Source organism: Pogonomyrmex barbatus, unplaced genomic scaffold (assembly GCF_055798465.1).
Source record: "Pogonomyrmex barbatus isolate J1 unplaced genomic scaffold, ASM5579846v1 scaffold14, whole genome shotgun sequence".
Lineage (NCBI taxonomy): Eukaryota > Metazoa > Arthropoda > Insecta > Hymenoptera > Formicidae > Pogonomyrmex > Pogonomyrmex barbatus.
In genome coordinates, this window is record NW_028297110.1 from 3910845 (window position 1) to 3933225 (window position 22381).

General features: G+C 33.8%; 2 protein-coding genes across 7 annotated transcripts in view; one reads left to right on the forward strand and one right to left on the reverse strand.

Moving 5' to 3' along the window:
- Nucleotides 1–1918, forward strand: part of cnn (phosphodiesterase 4D interacting protein centrosomin) — a 29230-nt gene extending 27312 nt beyond the window's left edge. For all 6 annotated transcript variants that reach the window (XM_011634708.3, XM_011634710.3, XM_011634706.3 and 3 more), the window contains 2 exons: nucleotides 373–598; nucleotides 1079–1918. In XM_011634708.3, coding sequence (XP_011633010.2) covers nucleotides 373–598; nucleotides 1079–1290 — 438 coding nt within the window. In that variant the 3' untranslated portion in view covers nucleotides 1291–1918. The remainder of the gene's footprint in view (nucleotides 1–372; nucleotides 599–1078) is intronic.
- A 185-nt stretch (nucleotides 1919–2103) lies between these two features.
- The window catches only part of Lim3 (Lim3 homeobox protein), a 49025-nt gene continuing 28747 nt past the window's right edge, over nucleotides 2104–22381 (reverse strand). Inside the window, exons 3-8 of the mRNA XM_089072786.1 lie at nucleotides 10473–10647; nucleotides 9403–9605; nucleotides 8776–8968; nucleotides 7117–7283; nucleotides 5913–6128; nucleotides 2104–5527 (exon numbers count right to left, since the gene is read on the reverse strand). Of these exons, the coding sequence (XP_088928912.1) occupies nucleotides 5307–5527; nucleotides 5913–6128; nucleotides 7117–7283; nucleotides 8776–8968; nucleotides 9403–9605; nucleotides 10473–10647 (1175 nt within the window). The 3' untranslated portion in view covers nucleotides 2104–5306. The remainder of the gene's footprint in view (nucleotides 5528–5912; nucleotides 6129–7116; nucleotides 7284–8775; nucleotides 8969–9402; nucleotides 9606–10472; nucleotides 10648–22381) is intronic.

Sequence of the window (22381 nt, forward strand, 5' to 3'; positions counted from 1 at the left end):
TATTTATAGAGATTGTGAATTAATTAATATATCATGCTTACAATATTTTAATAAAATCATCTAATTAAATAATTGCATGTGGCATTAAATATAACGATATTAATATATTTTATCTTATTTAATAACATATGCAAATTTTATCTTATTTAATTTAAATGTTGCATATTAAAAATATTTTATAATTCTATAATTTCTATAACGCTTTTATTGTTAAATTTATGTGTTTGTATTATTTATGATGTATTATTTGTGATTAATTTATATGAGATATACACACGTTATAAATTTATATTGCATACTCCTTGATTTATTTAAACTTACTTATAATTAAGAATAAAAGATTCAAGCTTTGATTTCCGAAATTTATTACAGAACTCACAGTTTTGGCAACCGACAAATTATTCTGCTCTCGGAGGACGCAGTAAATCTAGTTGTTCACCAGATTTAGGAATAGAAAGCGATGCCGCTGTTACAACAATGAGACCTTTGAAAGATACATTAAAGATCACAGAATCTATGACTAATTTATTAAGTGACGAAGATAATGGTAATCACAGAGCTCGAGATTCAAACAGTGAAAGTCCATTACCAATAGAAGGTGCGTTTTGAAATGTTATCTAAAAATTCATTATAAACATTCTTTTTCTTATTTTTACAATTTAATTATGAATTACATTTTTTTACATCTTTACTATTTTATTGTTTGATTTTTAATGTTGCTATTTATTTATTTAAATTTGTTAATGTTTTCAATTTTTATATAATCTCTTGTCAATCCTTTATTGCGAATTTATTGCGATTTATTGCGAATTTCTTCATTCATTTTTATTTTTTGCTATTAAAGATTCTGTGCAAATTGAAATATTTGATTTTCAATTTTAATAAAGCTCATTTGTAAATACTTAAACTTTCATTCTTATTAATCTTTGATCATCTATATTGTTATTTAAAAAAATTAAGATTATATTTATTTATTTTATAGTTTTAATTTCAGATTAATTAATTTTATATTTAATATTTTTACTTTCTTTAAAATTTATTCTAAAGTATGATTCTGATTCTGTGATTTCTCTTATAGGTCTTGAGGAAGTGGAAGCTTTGAAACAAGAGAATGAAGCGTTAAAACGAAGACTGATGAAAACTAGAAAAGCATTGGAAGACACATTTGAACACTTATCAGCTTCAAACAAAAACAAGAAAAATGTTGAAAAGGCTATAGTAAAACAGCTTATGGTCACAAGAAATATCCTCAAAAAAACGAGGACATATGATGAACCTTTGGACAATTAATAGAGATTACAGACTGACTAATCGATCAAAAAATATACACGAAGTGAAAAAGAAGAAGAGCAGAGAAATTGTTACTTGTTGAATTGTGTTCTCATAGATTAATTGATCATTCAATATGTATCGTGTTTTATCTGTGTTTCTCATTTATCTCCTCTCACATTTTTTCGAGATAAGAGAATAAACGATACATATCGGTACAAAAAATTGTAATACTCATAGGCTGTTACAAAATTTTTAAACGAGTAAGATTTCTAAGTGAGATATTTTCATACAAACACAAAATATCTATTTTCGCTATTTAAAAAAGAGAATATAAAAAATAGATAAAGAAAGAAGATAAAAAGAGCTCAAGATGAATTTGTACATTGAGATTTGTATATATTTATACGAAAAACGCGCATGATATTTTTGACATTTTTGTAGAAATTTTTTTTCTTTCATCGTGAAAAAGTTCTTTCAAATGAAACTGAATACGGCGCGAACCATGCCGATATTAAAAACCGTTTTCGTTTGTGATGTGATTCTGCTTGTGGATAACAGAAATTCGCGTATGTGTGTACATAATTATCTCATATATCGTTATGTAGCATCTGTACATAGTCACCACGAATAAAGTGCCATTATAGAATTTAATTGCGTTAATCACGAAATGCGTATTCGAGCAATGTTATATTTGTTACCCTATGTGTTAGTATTTCGAAAATTTGTTTCCCTCCCTCTCCGAATTTTCATTATTGATACTGTACGTCTTACATCTAATGCGCATTTTTACGCGATGTTTTTGAGAATGTAAAAATGAAACCATGCACAGGATAAGATTATGATAGAATTTTTATTATCACTCCATGACTAGATAATAATATAAAGATTCGTAATAACTCATAGTGATGTGAAGTTTGCGACCTGCGCCAGACACGCGAATTCCTTTGGCCGCACATCCGGCGAGGAGCGGAGAGAAATACTGTACAACATTAATCTTTCTTATAAGTCTAATATACCTTTCTTACCGTTTCCTTTCGTTCGCGGTAATCGCACCCGTTGGTAGAACGTATGTTTAAAGAGCATTATAAGAAGATAAGGGGAGCATGAAGGAGGTGAAAAGGGCTGGGAGCAGTACTGAGGTATATTATATACAATTCTACAGTGACGTTTTCGCGCTTCTGTCGCTGCTGTTGCATGCCAGCATACTATTTAATAATAATATGAGACAATTTAAGAGAATCAACCTATTATTCTATTTTATTCTTTGTTAAACTTGTAAATACTTTATAAAGTACTATCAAGCGTGTTTCTTCTGATATACTTTGGTAATATTTTGTGTATTATCACATGTATTTGATTTAAATACATGTGATAATACACTTTGTTAAAATTTAAAATTTATATTTATATCACTCTAAATAGACAAAATATATAAAAGAAAACATTAGAAAAATTATGATATGCAAGATGAATTGAAATATTCTACTTGCTTGGAATTTACGAAAATGTTAATGTTGTTAAAATGTGAAAGAGCAATCAACTTGTTAATTCAAGGGCGAGTCTCATATTATTATTACATTCATCACGCTTAACATTTATCATACATCCAGTCGTTCAATTTATTTTTCTTCTGTTTTGATTATCAACACATTTTACGACTTACAAGCCGAAAACAGCTTTCCAATTTTTTCTCTGTATGCACAATGAGTCACTTACAAGTTATCGTTAATCGACGGCTTACGTGATCTCGTAATCAATCAGCAGCGAGGTACAGTTTGAAGTTATTATAATTTTGATCGTTGATTGCATAAGTCGACGTGCAAAAGTAACAAAGTAGAATGCACAAGATCGTCCAATTCTATTTAGAGATGTGACATTGCATTCACTTTTCAGACTTCGAATTTGTACTAGATATAATAATTAAAAAGTTATCCAATAAAATACTATGCGTATGCGAAGAAGCAATTGAAAATTCGTCAACGTAACGTTATTGTGCATATTGTGACTTTTGCACGTTTTCAATCTTCTTGCGCAACTTCAACTAACAAGAAAAGATTTCCAATCCACATCATTCGATTTTGAAAAGTTATTATTTCTATATAGTATAATATCAAATTTGTAAAAGAAAACTTTTAAATGTAATATAAATTTTTTAATTAACGTAGAGAACAATTTTGATCTCTTTTCTTGTTTCCTACTAATTAAGTAATTAAGAAGTAATAATTAAAATCGGATATCCCGGATTGGATTAACTTTTCCTATAGGTCTAATTCGTACTATTTACAATACATATTTCAAGATTCTAGCGTCACACGCAAGCAAGATAAATCGTCAACATGCCTGATGCCCGATTTTCAAAATCGAAATTTTTGAATGTCACTTAATAACAACAATAAATTAAAATATATTATTTTATTCTGATTGGATATCAAAGAATAATTTTTGCTTTTTCTATTCGATGATAAAATAAAACAATAAGACAATAATCTTTTTAAAAATGTAGATATACAAAGTATTTTATCTTTCCGAGAGATTACATATCTTCAAATATTTTAAAGATAAAAGGAAGATATAAAAAACAACACTTCTATCCGTCAAGAAAGTGATTTGATCATATGTTAATTTTCTGCATAAAATCTTAGTTATAAATTGTACTCAATATCAACATAAAGCTCAACGATCAATTATTTTTTGATGTTTTAAAACAACTTATTCCATGAAAATCGGGTTTAGAGGCAGTGGTATAGTCATACGAATGATCACGTTCGTCGTGATGATGTAGATTCGACGAGAATGAAATATCTAAAAGTACTTGTTTCATAACTTAATAGAGAAATTAGAAATAAAACTTGCACATGCACATTATAAAATCTGTAAATTTTTATATTTTAAAAGTTATCTTGTGCAACTTGTTGAACAAAATTATGACGAAAAATTATTCTTGAATTTATTTAACGGTTAGTTATCATGGTTATCACGACGAGTGGATCCGCGTATCGAACAGTCCGGGACACGTTTAACACTACCTCTTATTATTATTCGACAATCAAACTCCGTAATACCGAGAAACGAGGAACTTGTACATAAATATATTTAGATTAGTCGTATCGAATGCGAATCGTACGTGTGCCATAAAATTAATGTTGTATGGCGTCAATACGGTCACTCGGATGACGAAAGATCGTGAGGAGGGACGGTGTAAAAACCGACGTAGAATAACTGGATCTAGATCTCGTGAGACGTTCATGAGCATCGCACTAGCTATCGTCGTTGAAGACATTGTTTCTCGACAAATTTTTCCAGTGTGCTTATAATTTTCCAAATTTCAATGAACAGCTTCATTACTAATTCAAATTTATCCTAACGCCAAATGATAGTGTAAAAGATCTAAGAGCGAGAAAACTAATCTTTTTTTTATTAAACGTAGGATCACTAACAATTATAAATTATGATATAAATTCTATAAGTCATATATTTGTAAAATAAATTGAAATGGAGAAATATTATAAATAAAAACACAATCATAATTGTATAATAAAATAATTAATATTACAATGGTCACTTACAGAATAAAAAGATATTCTGAAAGTAGTTATTTTTAAAAATAACTATTTTCAGAATTAAAAAATTCTTGATATAGTAGTATTACTATATCATTTCAATAATATTTCAATAATATAATTTCAATAATATAATATACACAGTACTATGAAAATGCATAAAATCGCCAAATATAATATAATAAAGATTTATTCTCGCTTTTGGATCTCCCACATGTAAAAGATTTTAGACCTTCCTTATTACCTTTCTGATTTAACAATCAAAGACGTCAGCATAGTATCAGATTTTGTCTAATAGATTCAACAGTTTTGGAAATTTACAAAATGTACCATCTCGTCAGAAGAAATAGATTTCTTCAGCCTCCCCGAGGACGACAACGACGACGAGGCATGGCATCGACAATCTCAGGTGAACGCCCCGTTTCGCCAGCACGTTATTCTATACGGTATTTGGCGACGCGCGGTTTTGGCGGGTTATGTGGCGTAATGGGAATGGGAGTGAGAATGATGGTGAGCATGCGGAGGCGGCGGTTCGCCAAGCCAGGAGTCCGGCGATGGCGGGAAATCGGGATAACCACCGCCGCCGCCGCTACCACCGCCGCCGCCGCCGCCGCCGCCGCCACCGCCGCCGCCGCCTCCGCTCGACTCGTTACTCAGATCCGATGCTGGTCCTGGCACCATGCCGCCCGGTCCCCCTGGAATCATACGGTTTGCGTCAGTCGTAAACTTGCGACTCTCATGCTAGAATAGTTTAACGTCCGACTTTCCTCCTGTCTCAATCCGAGTGTATTATTGATCACTAGCGAGCAAGGCCCATCCGAAATGGGCTGAGAGCTGGGGAAATTGAGAGGTTTGTGAGAATTCAGACAGTTCGGAAAGTCGAAGGAGTTAGAAAGTTGAAAATCTCTCTCTGGTAGAAAGAAAAGTCGGAGTTTGAGAAAACGAAGAAGTTTTTGAAATTCCAAAAAGTTGGAAGAATTGGAGACGTTAAGATTGGAAGATTCGGAAATACGAAGGATATTGATAGTTGAGAGAGCTGAAAGCAATTTTTCAAGATATGTTATTTGGCATCAAGCCTACCGAGAGTGGTGTACACCGAGAGACCAGCGTCAGGCGGATACGGGAACTGAGGTGGTAAGGACGGCGATCTGGACGTTGAGAGATACGGAGGTGTCGTCGCACCGAGGTATCCGCGGGGTGGTCCACCCCCGGCTCCGTTGCCACCGCCGCCTGGACTCGCGCTCTCGCCATCCAGACCCATGTTCACCACTGTTCCATAGCTGTCGTTACTCAAGTCTGCGAACAAATTATTTCCTTCGTTAAATTTCAGATTAGCAATTAAATAAAAAATACGTAAATCAATGATTAAGGGAAGATAAGACATATCGACTGATATGTCTTGTTACTCTGCGAAATAACCGAATAAATTAGATGAAAACGATGAAAATTTAAAGGGTAAGAAGTGCTTTCAGTCTCGCGCCGGCAGCTATCTATTCGTAACGAGTGATCATTCTAGCGTCGTAAGTTGGAAGTCGAAAGTCGAGGCACAACAACCGACAGCATCCATTGTGTGTCTGGGTCTCCCGGTATCCAGATGCCTGCTACCCGAGGGGAGGACGATCTTCTCAAATATTCAGGAGATCGCGGAGGCTAACTGCCGACTCACTGTGTCCGAGATTTCAGGAAGATTGCGGGCCATCCTTGAATTTATGCTTGCTATTACCTGCACTTACTTGGGAACGAGTACCGCGTATAATACACCGCTTCATCTAGATTGTTTCGAAAGCGGCTAATGCGATTACTAGGCCGTAAGAAATGGCCTTGACATATAATTATTTAAGATAAATCTTAAGCAAATGAGATGCTGCCAACCACATGTTTTTCATTTTTATCGCGTTGTTAAAAATAATTTTTATTATAATAATTCTTTTCTAATTTACGTTTCAAAAATTTTTACATTTATAATTCCTATTTTAGTAAGTAAGTTTTCTATTAAGGTTTTGTCGTGGAAGCTTATTCGGAATTAACTGTAAACCTAGAATCTGCTTTTTTGAATTTAGATAAAAATTTTTTACTACATTTATCTTTATGCTCTAAATTTATAGTCAAGATAAAAATTTGCTTAGAAGTTTCCAACGTTGAAGGAATTATAATTATAGATTGTTTAGAGTAAACATGAGAATTGCAACATACAAGATATCTATCTTTTAACTTTTCTTGTCATCTTTTTATTACAACCTTTGTGTTTATATCAACAAAATGATAATGCGATAATGCAACTCACCGTGATGACCAAAGGTGGAGTCCAAGTCTACCTTCAGCTCGTCTTTGTCAAGAAGCTTATCGTGTCTAGGCGAGTGACCGCCTGCACCGGCGCCTTTCATACTGCGAAAATATTGAGACCATCTCGTTCTACCAGCATCTTTTTTCAGCCTCTTTTCTTTCGCCCTCCTACAGAGATCATGATAATGATACTAATTACTAACAATTGTCAATGAGCTATTTTAAGAAATTTTGTTAGAAAAAACTTTTAAATAAAAATCACAGAATCTAGGAAATGTAGATCATGCAGTGTACTACTAACAAAAAAAATTAGAAATTTTTTAGAAAGTATCTATAATAGACAAAAGGTAGACGTGAATTATCACTGCAATCGACTTCATTTGATAATATCTCATCGCGTTTAATCATTAATTTTTTTTTTAGACAATATTTAAAAATTATTGATGCGCTTAGATACTGTATGTTACATTACAACAATGATAATCAGAATAGAAATTTATAACTATGTAATAGTGAAATATCCATTTTATCATTTTATCACGCGTTCAATAGATATTGATAGCGAACACCGATAAATTCAAGAAAAAGAATAAATTCTGGGATGATAAACAATTTTTGAATGATAAATACTGATGATGTATCTGTAGCATCCCGTGCAAATTTCTATTTTCTCATTATCATTTCGCTGAATATAGTTAAAGTATCTTATCTCGTGGCGACGGTCGAACATTAATCTCACATCACGTCAAATATCGGCTCGAGTTCTTCGGAAAACTACATTATACGTATGCAGTTTTATGAATTTATATATTATATAGTTATCTATCTATCATTGATAGTCTTATTTACTTATCCTTGATGTTATTTTCACGGACGTGCTTTCTAACATCTTCGCACCTGATAATCGACGGAGGTTAGCGACTAGAACTCTCCCTTTCCAGATAAACCGATTTTTCGCGACGAGTCGTTACCTTTACTATAATATCACATAGTGCCACTTGACGATAAGAGGAAAAAATGTACATATAGAGTTACAGCTTGCGGATATCATGATCTTGGATATGTAGAATAAAGTTAGCCATTTTATAGACGTTCATTTTATTACTACAATCTTTGGTCAGTTTGAATTTACGAATCCTCGCAAAGCGACATTTTTATGTTATATACGAAGAATAATTTTCGAATAAAAACAAACTTTAATTTTTGTAATAAAAGTTAATTTTTGTTATAGTTAATTGAATTATCTAATATGGTTTATGTCAAAAGAAATATATATTCGGACGAATATCTTTCAACGTTTCCGAATCTCTCGATTGCTTTTATGAATGGCTTCAGAAACCATATTAGAGGCCACGTCAGACATTAATGCAGAATCCTGACGATGAAGCAGCGCGTCTCTCTTAATTTGATGATTTCGTCAGGATCTATAATTAACTTTTCTTATGTAATTTCTCTTGCAACGCATATTGTTTATATAACGTGTAATTCTCAACGATATATTTAATCGGACTCTACATTCTATGAATTTTATTCTCATTATATTATATTAAGCACAATACACACGTATTTAATTTGACAGATCGTAATATGAGGAGTCTCTGTATAAGAAGAAGACTTGGAAATCTAAGAAACCTTATAAGTCCTACTCGACTTTTCTTACCTATTCTGGAACCAGACTTGAACGACGCGCATATCGAGGCCTGTGTCTTGAGACAGCTGTTCTCGCACGTGCCTTGCTGGTTTCGGACTGGTGTTGTATGCCAGCTTGAGAGTTTCAAGCTGCTTCGCCGTGATCGTCGTTCGCGGCCTCTTATTAGGTTGATCACCGTCTATACTTCCTCCATCTGCCAATTCTGAAAATTGAATATATTACTATAGAAATTGAGCATAATATTAGAAATTTATAAATTTATCTTAAATCATTATTCTCTAAATAAATTAATTTAAATTAGAGTTTGAGTTAAATTTCTTGATTATTATGTTTTCAGCGTCAAGAAGAGTCGTAAAAATATTTAAGACACTATACCTCAATTTTAAATAATCTTCATTATTGTTTCGCAGAATACTTTTACAAAATAATTGGTGGATTAAAAATTAAAATTATTTATTTATAAAATAACGTCAGGAATGGAAACCACTTTAGAAAATTACGTTTTAAGAAACAAATTCTAAAAAAAAAGTTCTTTTTATGGAATATGTATATATATATATATATATATATATATATATATATATATATATACTATGTATTAATATAATATAGTATCACATAAAAATTATTTTTTACCTTTCGCTTTCGCCTGTTCGTAATCAGGCTTGCAGACGAGTTTTCTATCTTCCATGAGATAAAATTCATCGCCGGTGTCCAACTGCCGTGAGCAAAGAGCACACGAGAAACATGTAAGATGATAGACAAGCTCCTGTGCCCTTCGTACTACCTGTGAAGGTGCCAATCCTTGGCCGCAGCCCGCGCATTTCGTCCCGAAACGCCTGCCACACCAACAACATACAATATTTTCACATTACATTCACACTTTAATGACAAAACTATATAACTGGTATAGCATTATCACGTTTCCTTAAATTAGTCGACATGAATGTGGAATAATATTATATTGAAGACAATAATTTCTGTTTATTATATATAATTATTTATGCTGATATCCTTTATTTTATTTTTATACTGTTAAAATGTTAAAATTATTGTTAAAATTAAACCTAATTTTATAGTAATTTCAAATAAGAGATTTGTAAAAATACAGAAAATGAATGATAAAACTGAAAAAAAATTATTAAAAGTTATATCGATAGTTTGTTGAAAGAAAGAAAAATGATTCCTTGTTTTACAAACGAATGAAAAATAATATATTCTTTCGGAATTCGCACTAAAATATACAATATATATTTTAAAAGAATAATATTTTTCATCTATACAAGATGGAACTATATACAGTTATGCTATATATCAATAATAGGGAACTATATACAATAGTATATTGTTGATAAAAAAATAAGTCGAAGAAATCAATCGAATATCAAAAGTACGCAAAAAGTATTGAAATATTCGTCTATCACTTTTTAATTAAATATTATAAATAAGTATATTATAAATTATTATTAAATTAATAATTAATGATAATATAAAAAATAAATTAATAGGGATAATAAATTGTAATAAATAGTTAGTTTAGCTAAGCTGTGATAATCTTTTCACAATATATAAAGACAATTTCTTGTATAAATACTCATATAATATATTATAAATTTACATGATCTACATGATCTATGTTATATTTTGGAAATATTTGCATGTGTATATGTGCAAGCAACGTTGTGACAACAATTATTGGTGCTTACTTGAAGAAGTCGTCTTTGCAGAACACATGGCCGTTTCTCGCGAAACATTTGTCGGTCAATCTAGCACCGCAGTCTCGACACGTAAGACACCTTGCATGCCAACACCTCTCTAAGACCCTTAGAACGTATTTATCCAAAATAACTTCCTGACATCCACCACATTTTGGTATCGTGGCTGTAACATATCAATTGAGGCAATAAATGTAATAAATAATATAATGAGATATTAGTATTAACAATAATATAATATTAAAATATTATATTATATTAATATTATAATATAATATTAAAAAAAAATGTTAAATATAATATTAAAAAAAAATGTAAGCCTGTAACAGTGCTAAAAGCTAATATTTTTATATAAAAATATATTGTTATTATGTTCACAAAATTTATTATAGATTATATATTTATAAAAAAAAAATATATATATATATATATATATATATATATATATATATACATATATGTATATATATATTTTTTTTTATAAAAAATATTGCGAATAACATTTATTTTATCAGTTTTAATATCTAAATAAAAATTAATCTTTAATTATTTTACATAGTATAGAATATGTTAACACTAATTTATGAGTTTTATTTTTTAATCATATTTAATAAAATATGATAAAATTAAAGTATAAACCTCGAGTACTGATATAAAAATTCAAATATATGACTTAATATTTATTATTACTATTCAGGATTGTTTCTCAGTAATTTATTATCTGGATATCCACAGTGAAAAAATAGTTTTGCTCTGAAGTATCTAAAAATTTGTCTAGATACAAATTTGGAGATAATTTTGTTGTGCCATCAAGATAATTATGTATAAGAATGTTAAATTATATTTATGTTTAAATAATTATTAGAATATGAAAAAAATTTGCATCATAAGACATTCTATAATAAATTTAACAGGATTTTTGATTGGCATCTTTATTTTCTTAACATCTTTATTTTCAGATTTTGTATCTAATCAAATGTTTAAATATTTATGTCAATAAAGTTGTTCTTTCTGTGTAATGACTAATAATATGATGTTTAGAGACATCGTCTAATTATTTTAAGATAAATAAACAACAAATAGAAGTCAAAGTACCCTAATACTCACAATATTATCAGTATTAATATATTTAAAATATTTAAACTGCAATTCTGCCTACAGTCAAACATCTCATCAGATATAAATTAATTATGTAAATCAGTTTTGCGAAATCTTTCGAATATATTGAAGATTAAGTAAGATTGAGATAATATTTTTCGCAATTCTCTGACAGAGAGAAGAATGCTGCTTGTATTATTTATAACAACAGACAAGAGAGAAATTAAAGAGCGCAATTAAAGAGACGTTACGTTTTTACGTAAGAGAGAAAATTAAATTCGAAGAAGCTCGTATCCAAGGAATGTCAAATGATCTCAATCTGTTTTTCGGCACTACTGTTTTACCGCTGGTCGACACTTACAATGAAGGATCGCCGGAATATGCAGAGACAGATGATCGAGTTCGAAGGTGGGCTGATCTAGCGGATACATGTCACCCTGCGAGATCGCGGAGCCGACGCTGTCCGCACTGCTGTGCTGTTCTTGGCGAACGCTGCGCGATTCTGGACTGCTCTGCGGCGTTAAGATGTCGTGCCGTTGCGAACGATACATCCCTTCCAGAGGAAGAGCCTCGCACCCCAACAACTCTAGTCTTATCTTAGTCATAATTGCCACCGCTTTCGCATGCAATCGCGCTCGCGGCTATTATCTATGTGATTTCCCGCAATTTCAGCGAATAAAATGCCTCGTACTACGAAGCATATCGATTCTTTCTCTCTCTCTTTTTTTTTTTTTTTTTTTTTTGAGTGAGCGACAGCAATTCTTTTATCAGAAAAGTATAAAATCCATGTCCACGATATCTCGCCGATGGTTACCTCTATAAAGCACGATAGTGGGGGAGAATAAAAGTATCTTTGGAAAATCCAAGCTTCTTGTCTTGAGAGGTGTATCTCGAGGAGAACTGAAGCTTTAAGCTTTTAAAAGAAAATTTCCTTGGAGTAAATTCATCATTAATTCTTAAGAAAGAGGACACATCTCGTTAAAACTTTTTTGCTGACTTCTAGTCTTCGGAAATAATTAATTGTAAGCACTTCGAAGCTCAGCACTTGTTCTGATTGCACAGTTTACTTTTGAGCTCAGCACTCAGAGTTTACGGAATCGCGCACGAAATTCGTTTTTTCGAAGCAAGCCTCCCAATGTTACATGACGGCAATTTCTTGTTGGGACTTTGCCCAGATCGTCACTACGAATAACGTATTAGGTTTTCCGCGAAGTTTCGATAATCCGGTAACAAACAAGTCTGACTATTCGTCAAGTTTATCTTATCGCACTAACACACTCCTGTAAATATCTCAGCGTAAAAAAGACTTAATAGTCATCACGACGAGTACGCTACGAGAGTACGCGCACGACTAGTCCATCAACAACGGTGTTGCTTGTGCGCACGTGACATTCGTGGGTGTGGCGGCTGTTTGGTGGGGCACGTGTCTGGGTTATTGGATGCGGTTGGCACCCACGCTAGCGTCTGGTAGGTGCCGATTGGCGGGATGCTCGACCGCCCCCCAATATGGCGCACGCCACCAATGCCGTACACTGCGTTACTGGGGTGCTGTTAGGTACCCCTAGCACGACGGGGGGAGAATGAGAGGGTGAGGGATCTAGAAGAGCGAGGCAAGGCAACTATCGTCGTCATCTGACGGTCGCTGATAGTGGACGATATTAATCCTCTCCGACGGAGAGCCCAATGTGCTTTGTAGTAAGACGCCGAATGTAATTCGATCTTCTCCGTGCGTTTACGTCTTTTATTCGCGCGTTGTAAAGGTTAGATCATAGCTCTCTTGAAGAAGAGTCGGTGTGAAGTTTGATCGATGTATAGAAATATTATTTAGAATTAGATATATAATAATAACATATTAATGAAAATATTAATACTTTTGCTAGTATCGTAAAAGAGTTACAATGTGTGTGTAAACGAAAAGAACGATTTTGTTAAAGTGTTTAAAAATTTGGTCAGATACAAATCTAAAATTAATTTTGTTGGATCATCAAAATTATTATGCTTTAGCATATTTTGAAAATTATTGATATTTCAACAATAAATTTGAACGTCTGACATTATTATAATTATTTTGATAACTCATCAAAATTATATATTCAGATCTGTAGCTGGCTAAATTTTTAGATATTTCAGCAAAATATTTTTTTTTGTATATGAAGAATGTATATTTAAAGAATTATTTGTTGAGTCTACGATTAATATAAATAAAAAGTTAATGTATATTACTGATGATGCACATGACAAAGAACATGTTAACATGTTAACGATATTGATATTCAAGGAGAATATTATTATGGATATTGTCATAATTAATATTATACAGGATATTAAAATTTTATATCCGTTTTTGAAATTTATTATAATGATATTAAATATAAAAATCTTGTTTATAGAATCTTGTTTATAGAAAATTTGTTAAGAGACACTTGCTTGTTACGTGGCATTTTATTAAAAATAAATAAATAATGGATCGTATAAAATGTGTTTATTATAATACATACTGAGATAAAAGGGAGCGGACTTTAAGATAGATTTCTCATTTTGTCAAGTATTAAAAATCTCCGAAAATATTGTCTACGTTTAATAACTCGACTCGTGATCCATCGCGGCTTATTGATGCATCACGGCGGCCGTATTCACTGGAGTCGCGCAAAAGAATTCGAGAATCATCCCTCGGGAGTCCCTTTGAGCTCGGGCTGCTGATTCTCCTCGATTCGGTAAGCAACGCGGAACAAGAAAGGATCGCGTCTGGCTGCGAGCAAGGAGTTTAGAATGAGAGGAGAAAATGAAGCGCGGAGGGAAAGAAGGCGAGAGGACAAAAGGAACCGAGCGAAATTAAGAACGGTCACGGGGATGAGAGACGCCATTTTATAATCTTGCCCGGGATCATTCGCGTTATATTTCTTCTGCTCTCCTTGCCCGTCCCTCATTTTGTTTCCTCCTTTTTACCCTTCCCATAAGCTCGCGTGTACATCCGACTGTACGGATCGATTGCACGTGTACATGAACGCGTACAGATCGTAAAGGCCACAGCTGTGATTATAGGACGACTCCTTGATCTCGGTTTATTTTCAACCAGTTATCCTTTATGTTTAACTCACTCACATGTGTACATGTATATGTGCGCGCACGCGATAGACTAAGCATGTCGATGGAAAACTGTATTTAAAAAATGACATTTTTGTTGAATATCTATATCTCATGAAAAATACATTGCAAAGAAAAAAGATTGATCTCTTGATATACATCTGTAAATGAAAAACATATATTTAGACAAAATATTTTCAATATTAATCCATTTATGTAAGTTCAATATTAATCACAATATTAATCATTTATGTAAGTTTAATGTCAGTATATTTTGCAGCGAAAATTGTCTCTTCTAATTAACATTATTCTTTTATTAAGATTATCATATATAACACTACATAGAACATGACTAAATATCACAGCAGAAATACTGAATAACAGAATAACTAAGTTGCAAAACGTATTTGTTAATATTCATACATTCAATATTGTTGCTAAGCATTCTGTCTATTTTTTCAACAATTCCATCTTCGCGTTTTAGCTTTCCAGCGTGGCAGATCAATTCCGTAGGCTGCTCGAAGCGGCGATTTAATCTGCCTACACAGAGTCAGCTTTTACCATGAAACAAGCACATGTTCGTAGACATATTTCATATATGCAGAGATGTTGGACACTCGGAACTCGCATAAAAGCCTGATCGATCGAAGTGCGATATTTCCCTAATGCATCGTGACGATCGTTAAATTTTCCACCTGACCACGGAGTAACAGATGGCATAGCATTTTCTATGCGCACGATTGATGCCCATAAAATCTGTCATGCATACGCGTCGTCGGCATTACATCGTCAAAAGGGTGTCTACGAGTAAGAGTAAGCCACGCGGCAAATGAATGTCAGAAATTGTCTGATTTCTACATCAAGCACTGCGTACTATGCGAATGCATCAAGTAGTAAAAATCGAAAAGTGTATCAAATATTTCGATCGCGAGGAGAGTTTGAATCATTGCAATCGCAGAGTAGATTTTAAATTAGCTTAGATTTCTAAAATTCTCAATTCTGTAAATTTAAAATTAACAAAAATATTAATTTTCTATATTTTGTATAAAGTTCTAGATAAACGAAATACTTATTTTGCAACAGCAATTTTTTCTAATTTGCATTTCTGGTAGATACTTTTGTATTAAATCTTCAGTTATATATTATAGAATATGTAAAGTTTATATTTATAGTTTAAAATTTTTGTATTTTACATACAATTGGAGTTGAATTTGTTTGAATGTTTATATAAGGAATTTAGAAAATAATTCTTGTAATATAGAATTTAGAGCTTAAAGTAAATTTATTTAAAAAATATTCCTTGTACAAAGTATTCCTTGTACAAAGTAAATTTATTTAAAAATATTCCTTGTACAAAGTATAAAACACTTCGTTAACTCGGAAGAAAGTTTAAAAAAAATCGTAATCTTCTTGCTAACAGTGTAATTGTTTAATTTTTTCGCAATTGCTGCCGTGTTATCGATTTTCCTATTGCAAATCGAACGCGAGATCTTGATTTCGATGATGATGCTCTCCAAAAATCACCGATTGCACGGGGGTATCTTTGCGATTGCGCGACCTCGTGACTTCCGTGGGTGTCCTTCTACCCGAATTCGATCACGCAAGCCCACCCTTTGTCGGTTCCGTCGCATACATGTCGACACGCCTCCAGGAGTCGTTTGTCACCGTAAAAAAATCCGCCACGGGAAGTTGTAGGACGAAAATTCGTAGAAGGGTGTAGAATGCGTCGAACTGCTCGTTTCACACACCTACGTCTAGTTCGCACATTTATATTTGTGTCCGTTTTTATTAATATAAGATTTCCACTGTCGGGGAAAAGTTTCTTCTAATACATAGATATATTCATAAGAAGAAAAAGTTTTTAATTAATTTAATGCAACAAATACATAGCATTTAATATATCTTGCGCGCATATTTCCGGTATTTTAATGTGATATTTATTTTATAAAATATAATATACATTATATTTTATATAATTCCATAATATACATTGAAGTTAAAGATATCAAATGTTATTACTCCATTCGAATGAAGCTTTCAATTGGTTTTAACCGTTACCAGCTGGAATCAATTGTGAGTCGCGGTTCTAGACTCACAATTAGCGAACGGAAAGGCAACCGCTATGAAATATAAAGGTCCATATACACGGCACGTTTTTTAATTTAACTTGTTCCAGTCAGCCAGAGGAGAATCGAGTGGAATGAGGATGGGAAGACCCGCGGAGGTCTAACTCAGGGGATACGACTGCATATAATCGAATTTGCACCGGGGAGATCTCTTTCTCTATGGGCGTTTCCATTACGTTGGCAGGCAATAAATTACGCTACCCTTGCCACGTAAATAGATTTGAATTTATGCCGCCCGCTTTGCTCCATTTACGCATATGCTTTTTATTCCTCCACAGCGAAACGGCGAACGTATCGGCGATTCCTTCGGTGGTGATCCATTTAAATAGCATCGTTGCATGGTTGAAGTAGTATTGTACTACGGTAGAAAAATAAGTATATGAAAATGTAATTGTTAACTCATCATGTATATATGCCATTAATATTGATGTATATTGATAATAATAAGCTTTTCTGATAAAATTTATCAACAGTTTGCACATTAGTTAAAATCAGTTTTTATATCTTTAAGTTAATTATTAACACTATCTTTGTAACATTTAAAATCACATATACATAATAATGACCATTCGGATATTTATTTAAATATCTTGTATTTGAAATAATATAATTTGTTTAAGTTTTCTTGAGTTTCGCAATTTGAAATATTGAATTTTTTGAAAAATCATAATTCACATGTCATCATTCTTTTTTTCTTCAATTTTTTAAAAGTCAAGCCAGAGGCACACGATGCTTTTTTTCCTGCTAGTTTGTTAGCTGAATTCGCATGTTTGCTGAGCTCTTGTCTTCGATTGGTATATTCTTTTAGAAAAGAAACACACATGATGAGCCGCTGGTGTGCCGCTGGTTTTATAAAATATCATATATTATTAGTGATTCTACATGTGATTCTATCTAAATCTTATTTATCATCGTTAATTTTTAAGGCGTGATAAACGATAAGGTAAGATAAACAATATAACGTTGCAAATTTATTTATAAATTATTATAATTTTTAAAATACACAGTTTAAATAAATTTTATATAAAGAAATAGAATGTGTCAAGTCCCAAAAATATAATCTTGAGAAAAAGTTTGGCACATGTACGACTTAAGAAGCGATATATATTTGGATTTAATCTGCAACAGCAGAGCACTTTAATTATTTCACTTGTAGTTTGCAAACGCCAGTTCAGTTCTCAGAACGTCAGGGAAAGTTGGACTTCCTCGTAGTCAATACAGGCGGGCCCGTAGACCAGATGTGTCATTGTGCCGGCGTCCACAGCGATGTCGGGGAAGAGCGAGTCTCGTTGAAGGTGGAGGAAACATACCTAGGGCACGCATATCCACACCAATGTGCCATGGGCGAGCAAGGAAGAGAGCGAAGCGGAATGAAAGGGACGCTCGCGTGGGTGCGCCGACATGGTAGAACAAACCCCTCCTGTGGTACCCTCCTTCGCATCCTCCTGCCCTGAAGCTGGGTTCGGGAGCACGTAAACCCCGCGAAAGACCCCCTCGTCGGCAAAGCTCCCCGACGACGGCCCCGTGCCATTGTCGTTTGCTGAGAGATCTCGCTTAAGCGTTCCGACGATTAAATGGACTTAAGCGACATACGGCGCATTCGCCCGATGCACTTGCGCATGGAGACCTTTCCGCCTCGCTTCGTTTCGCCTCGGATTTACTCGGCAGGTAAAACGCGACTAGACACACGTGAGGGAAACGTGGGTGGACAAAGAGCTGTAAAGACCATTCAAAGGCCGAGACTCGGCATTTTGATTTCATTCAATCGCCGTTTGATGAACGTCAACAATTCTGTTCAGCGCTAGTTATAATCAATATTATTATTATTACTGCATTATCACAATTCTGATTAACGTGAAATTAGTCGATGTAGAATTAGTTAATATTTATCTGTCAGCCAGTTCGACGAGTCATGCGACTCGCAACATTGGCTCTCGTTGATGCGCAAGTTAAATATAAATTCAATATTCAATCAATTCTATCATTTTAACATTGATAGATTTAGAAACTATTTCTAGCGGTTAGCGACTTGTATTTTGTCAAGTTTCACAGCTTTAAAAAAACGTACTCATGAATGTAGTACCCGCGCCATCCGAATGCGTGCATCGAGTGAGGGAGATTCCGACTAGCGATAAAACGAATCCGACGTGTCTAACCAACGATATTAATAAATCCAATATCTTCCGACCGATAAAACGGCAACCGAGCCATCGCACATTCGTCTCCGTGCCCCACCATCCATGCCCTCGGTCTCATAAACAGTTGGTTCGCTCATGTACGCGCATGGAGTCACCGAAAATTGTGCAAATACGTATAAAATACGCACAATGTGTCCGTGGAGCCGCGTAATATGCGTTGTGGCTCAGGGATCTTTGATAAAAAGGCACCATACACTGACTCAAACTTCCCCAAGTAGACATTTCGAAAAAATTGTCATCGGTTGTATCATTAATATCTTTTTTACAACTTATTTTTAATATATTTTTAATTCAAAGCTCTTTTTCTGGGAGGAGTATTTTCTAAATTGATTCAGTTTTCTATGTACACGAATAATGTTAATCCACCCCTTCTGCAATGTTGATTAAAATCAGAGAGACGATTAATTGGAAAGAGAAAAAAATCATGATAATGTGCTTTTAAGCTTGAAGGATCTGTGCCCAAATCACGACACCATCGGCTATCGTCATCAACTGTATTATCAAAGTAACGGGGTTTACAGTCGTAAAGGTAACGACTAAAGCAAGTGTCGTAGACTAGACGAGGGTTCCCTCGCGCGCGCTGAGAGGATGGTACCCCATACGCATTATTTATGCGCACCGCCCATTGCGTGTCGTGAAATATACACGCGCGTACTTCGATTCACGCATATGGGGACATTAGCTACCCCATTAAACATTTTACTCGCGTACCTGCACGATTCGCCGGCGAATCCATCACTTTTGCAAGGGGATACGGATGACGCTCGCAAATTATCAATGAAATCATATCAACGCGTCGACGAATTGAACAATTTGAACAAGAAATTTACGAAATTCTTTAAATTCGCGATCTTAGTTTGAAATTTTCCTGAATAGAAATTAAATTCTTCGAAAATGTCTTAAATATTAAATTTTAAGTTGGTATCTTAAACAATTAAAAATTGTGCATTCTGTTCTTGTTTTATACAATTGCTTTTTTATTAATTATTTAGCATAGCTTACTAAGTACAATAAAGTAAGCGAGTAAGTTCAGGAAATTAGAATAGTTCTATAGAATAGTTCAATAATGTAAATTTTTCTACCTAGTTCAAGTGAATTTTATTTATACCAATGACATCCCATTCGATCGCAGTATTCATTTTTACTGGTGTTCGCATAACCTACTTCCTACTTGAATTGTAACGCTCACGATATCACATACTGTAATAATGTGCGTAATAGAAATATCCACCCATACGGGCACGCATGCACGTTCACACGCGCATCCGCACGTCTGTAACGTCACTGGGTATATGTACCGCGGGTTAGAACATTTAGCAAGTACATTAAGGAAATTGCGTGGACTCTTTGCACCGCACCCTACCACAGACTGCCTCTCACACTCGCTCATATTAAGCACACACGAAGGAAGCGGCTGGAAGATGGTCTTTTCCGAAGCAGTGTTTCTCAAAATCCTCGAAAGTTTTAAAATAAGGAAAGAAGAAGTGATATCAAGAATCTCTTTATTTTCTTTCCCATTAAAAAGTAGACCTTTACACATTTATAACTCTGAATAAATTAATAAATTAATAAATCAATAATAAATAACTTTCCTTAATTTTATTGACTTTATTATTTTAATAAAAGTGCCAATAATTGTTGAGTCACAAAAAATGTTAAATTGAAGAAATAGATTACGTACGTATCTCAGTGTCTTTTTTTCTTTTTATCTTTAGGCTTACTCTTACTTTGATTATGTAAAATCGGTTGTTCCTTATTATCCTGTGCAAATTCTTTCTATCATCCCCGGTTTGAGAGACGCTGCTCCTGGCTGAGAACGGTGCTCGCACCCTTCGGCGCATCAATGTAAGTAAGGTGGTGCGGATAGAAAAAGAGGAACACGCTCGGATGCTGTATCGTGTGGATACCGAGCGCACGCGTGAGGGCGACATCAAGGGAGATAAAGGAGCAGGAGGGGCCTAGAGAGAAGACAGAGGGCCAATGGGGCGAAGAAGAGAGCCGTGGATCCAAGGGTAGAAAACGGGCTGCTCTCTACCAGACCCCGGGTGAGACAAGTAGGGTCAAGTGAACTAAAGCGAAACTACCGGGACGGGGGTGTTAAGGGGACAATATACCGCTCTCTCCTGCCGGGGGAGGGGGGGGGTGAGTCGAAGATGAGTTTAATCTATTACCGGGCGACTCGGGCCAAGTGGCTTCTTGTTACACGCTCGTTTGGACGAGACGGACTTTCTAAACCGATCCGAAAACCGGCAAATATAACGCGGACGAACGTAAACATCTCGAAGATTATTAAATTGGGCGAGAAATGGATACAAAAGAAAATTCTTACGCAGAATGAAATGTTGGACTATTTATTACCAGTTATATAAAAGACAGCCTATTCGACGACTTGATACAATAAATTAATGTTTAAATTCCTTTGCCTCTTCCGGTCTCAATCATAGATTTATTCTCTTTTGATTTATAACTTGCAAATACGTAATTCTACTCGAAACTCAAAACTATCGCTGTTCTTGAAAATGTTCAAGTTATTTCATTTCGTATCGCCAACACGTAAGATTTTTAGTTAAAAAGATAAAGGAAAGGTCAATGATGACTTTTTGCATTTATATAGCGACGTTTGTTTTCGTGTTCATTCATGCTACGTTGATTTAATTTTCAAAGCCGGAAAGGCAGATGTCTTTAATTTCTCCATTATTTCGCCTTTCTCCTTCCCGATTGACAAATCAGTCCGGCCGGAATTCGTAAACGGACCGCGACGTCACTGTTCCTACGGATATGTGATTTCCGGAAAAGGTCAACGAAACCGGAAATCAAAGGGCCGCAAGGTGCTCGATGTAGCTGGACGTTATTAATTTATTTTTCTCGGCTCGCCGAACGCAGCTGCTTTTACTTTGTTTTTACGAGAACATACAGAACACACATACAATTGTGATTATTCTTCAAAATTAAAATATTATTACTTAGATAGTACTGTTATTAAAATATTCTTTAATTATTCTTTTATGAGATTTCATGATTATCTTATATTCTTAATATAACCATTTTGCTTCTTTTAATTATTCTATACTTTTTTAATAAAATAGAGAAATAATTTTCTTTTTAGATACCAAAAAAATGTGATATCAATCGATATTATTTTTATTAAAAAGAACATAAAAATTATTTTCGCATATATAAATATATCGAAATCTGTCGAGTTTGTCAAAATTATAATGATTTCAAATTCAACTTTTCGCTTTGTATCAAGTTGTAATTTATATTTAAGAATTCTCATAAGAAGAATCGCGTTAATTAAAGCATTCTGTTTTCGTTTTTATCAACTGCATTTAACTTCAAATCAAAGTTGTAACAGGGGAAGAATTCGATTCAATCCTAGTGATGTGCAGATTAG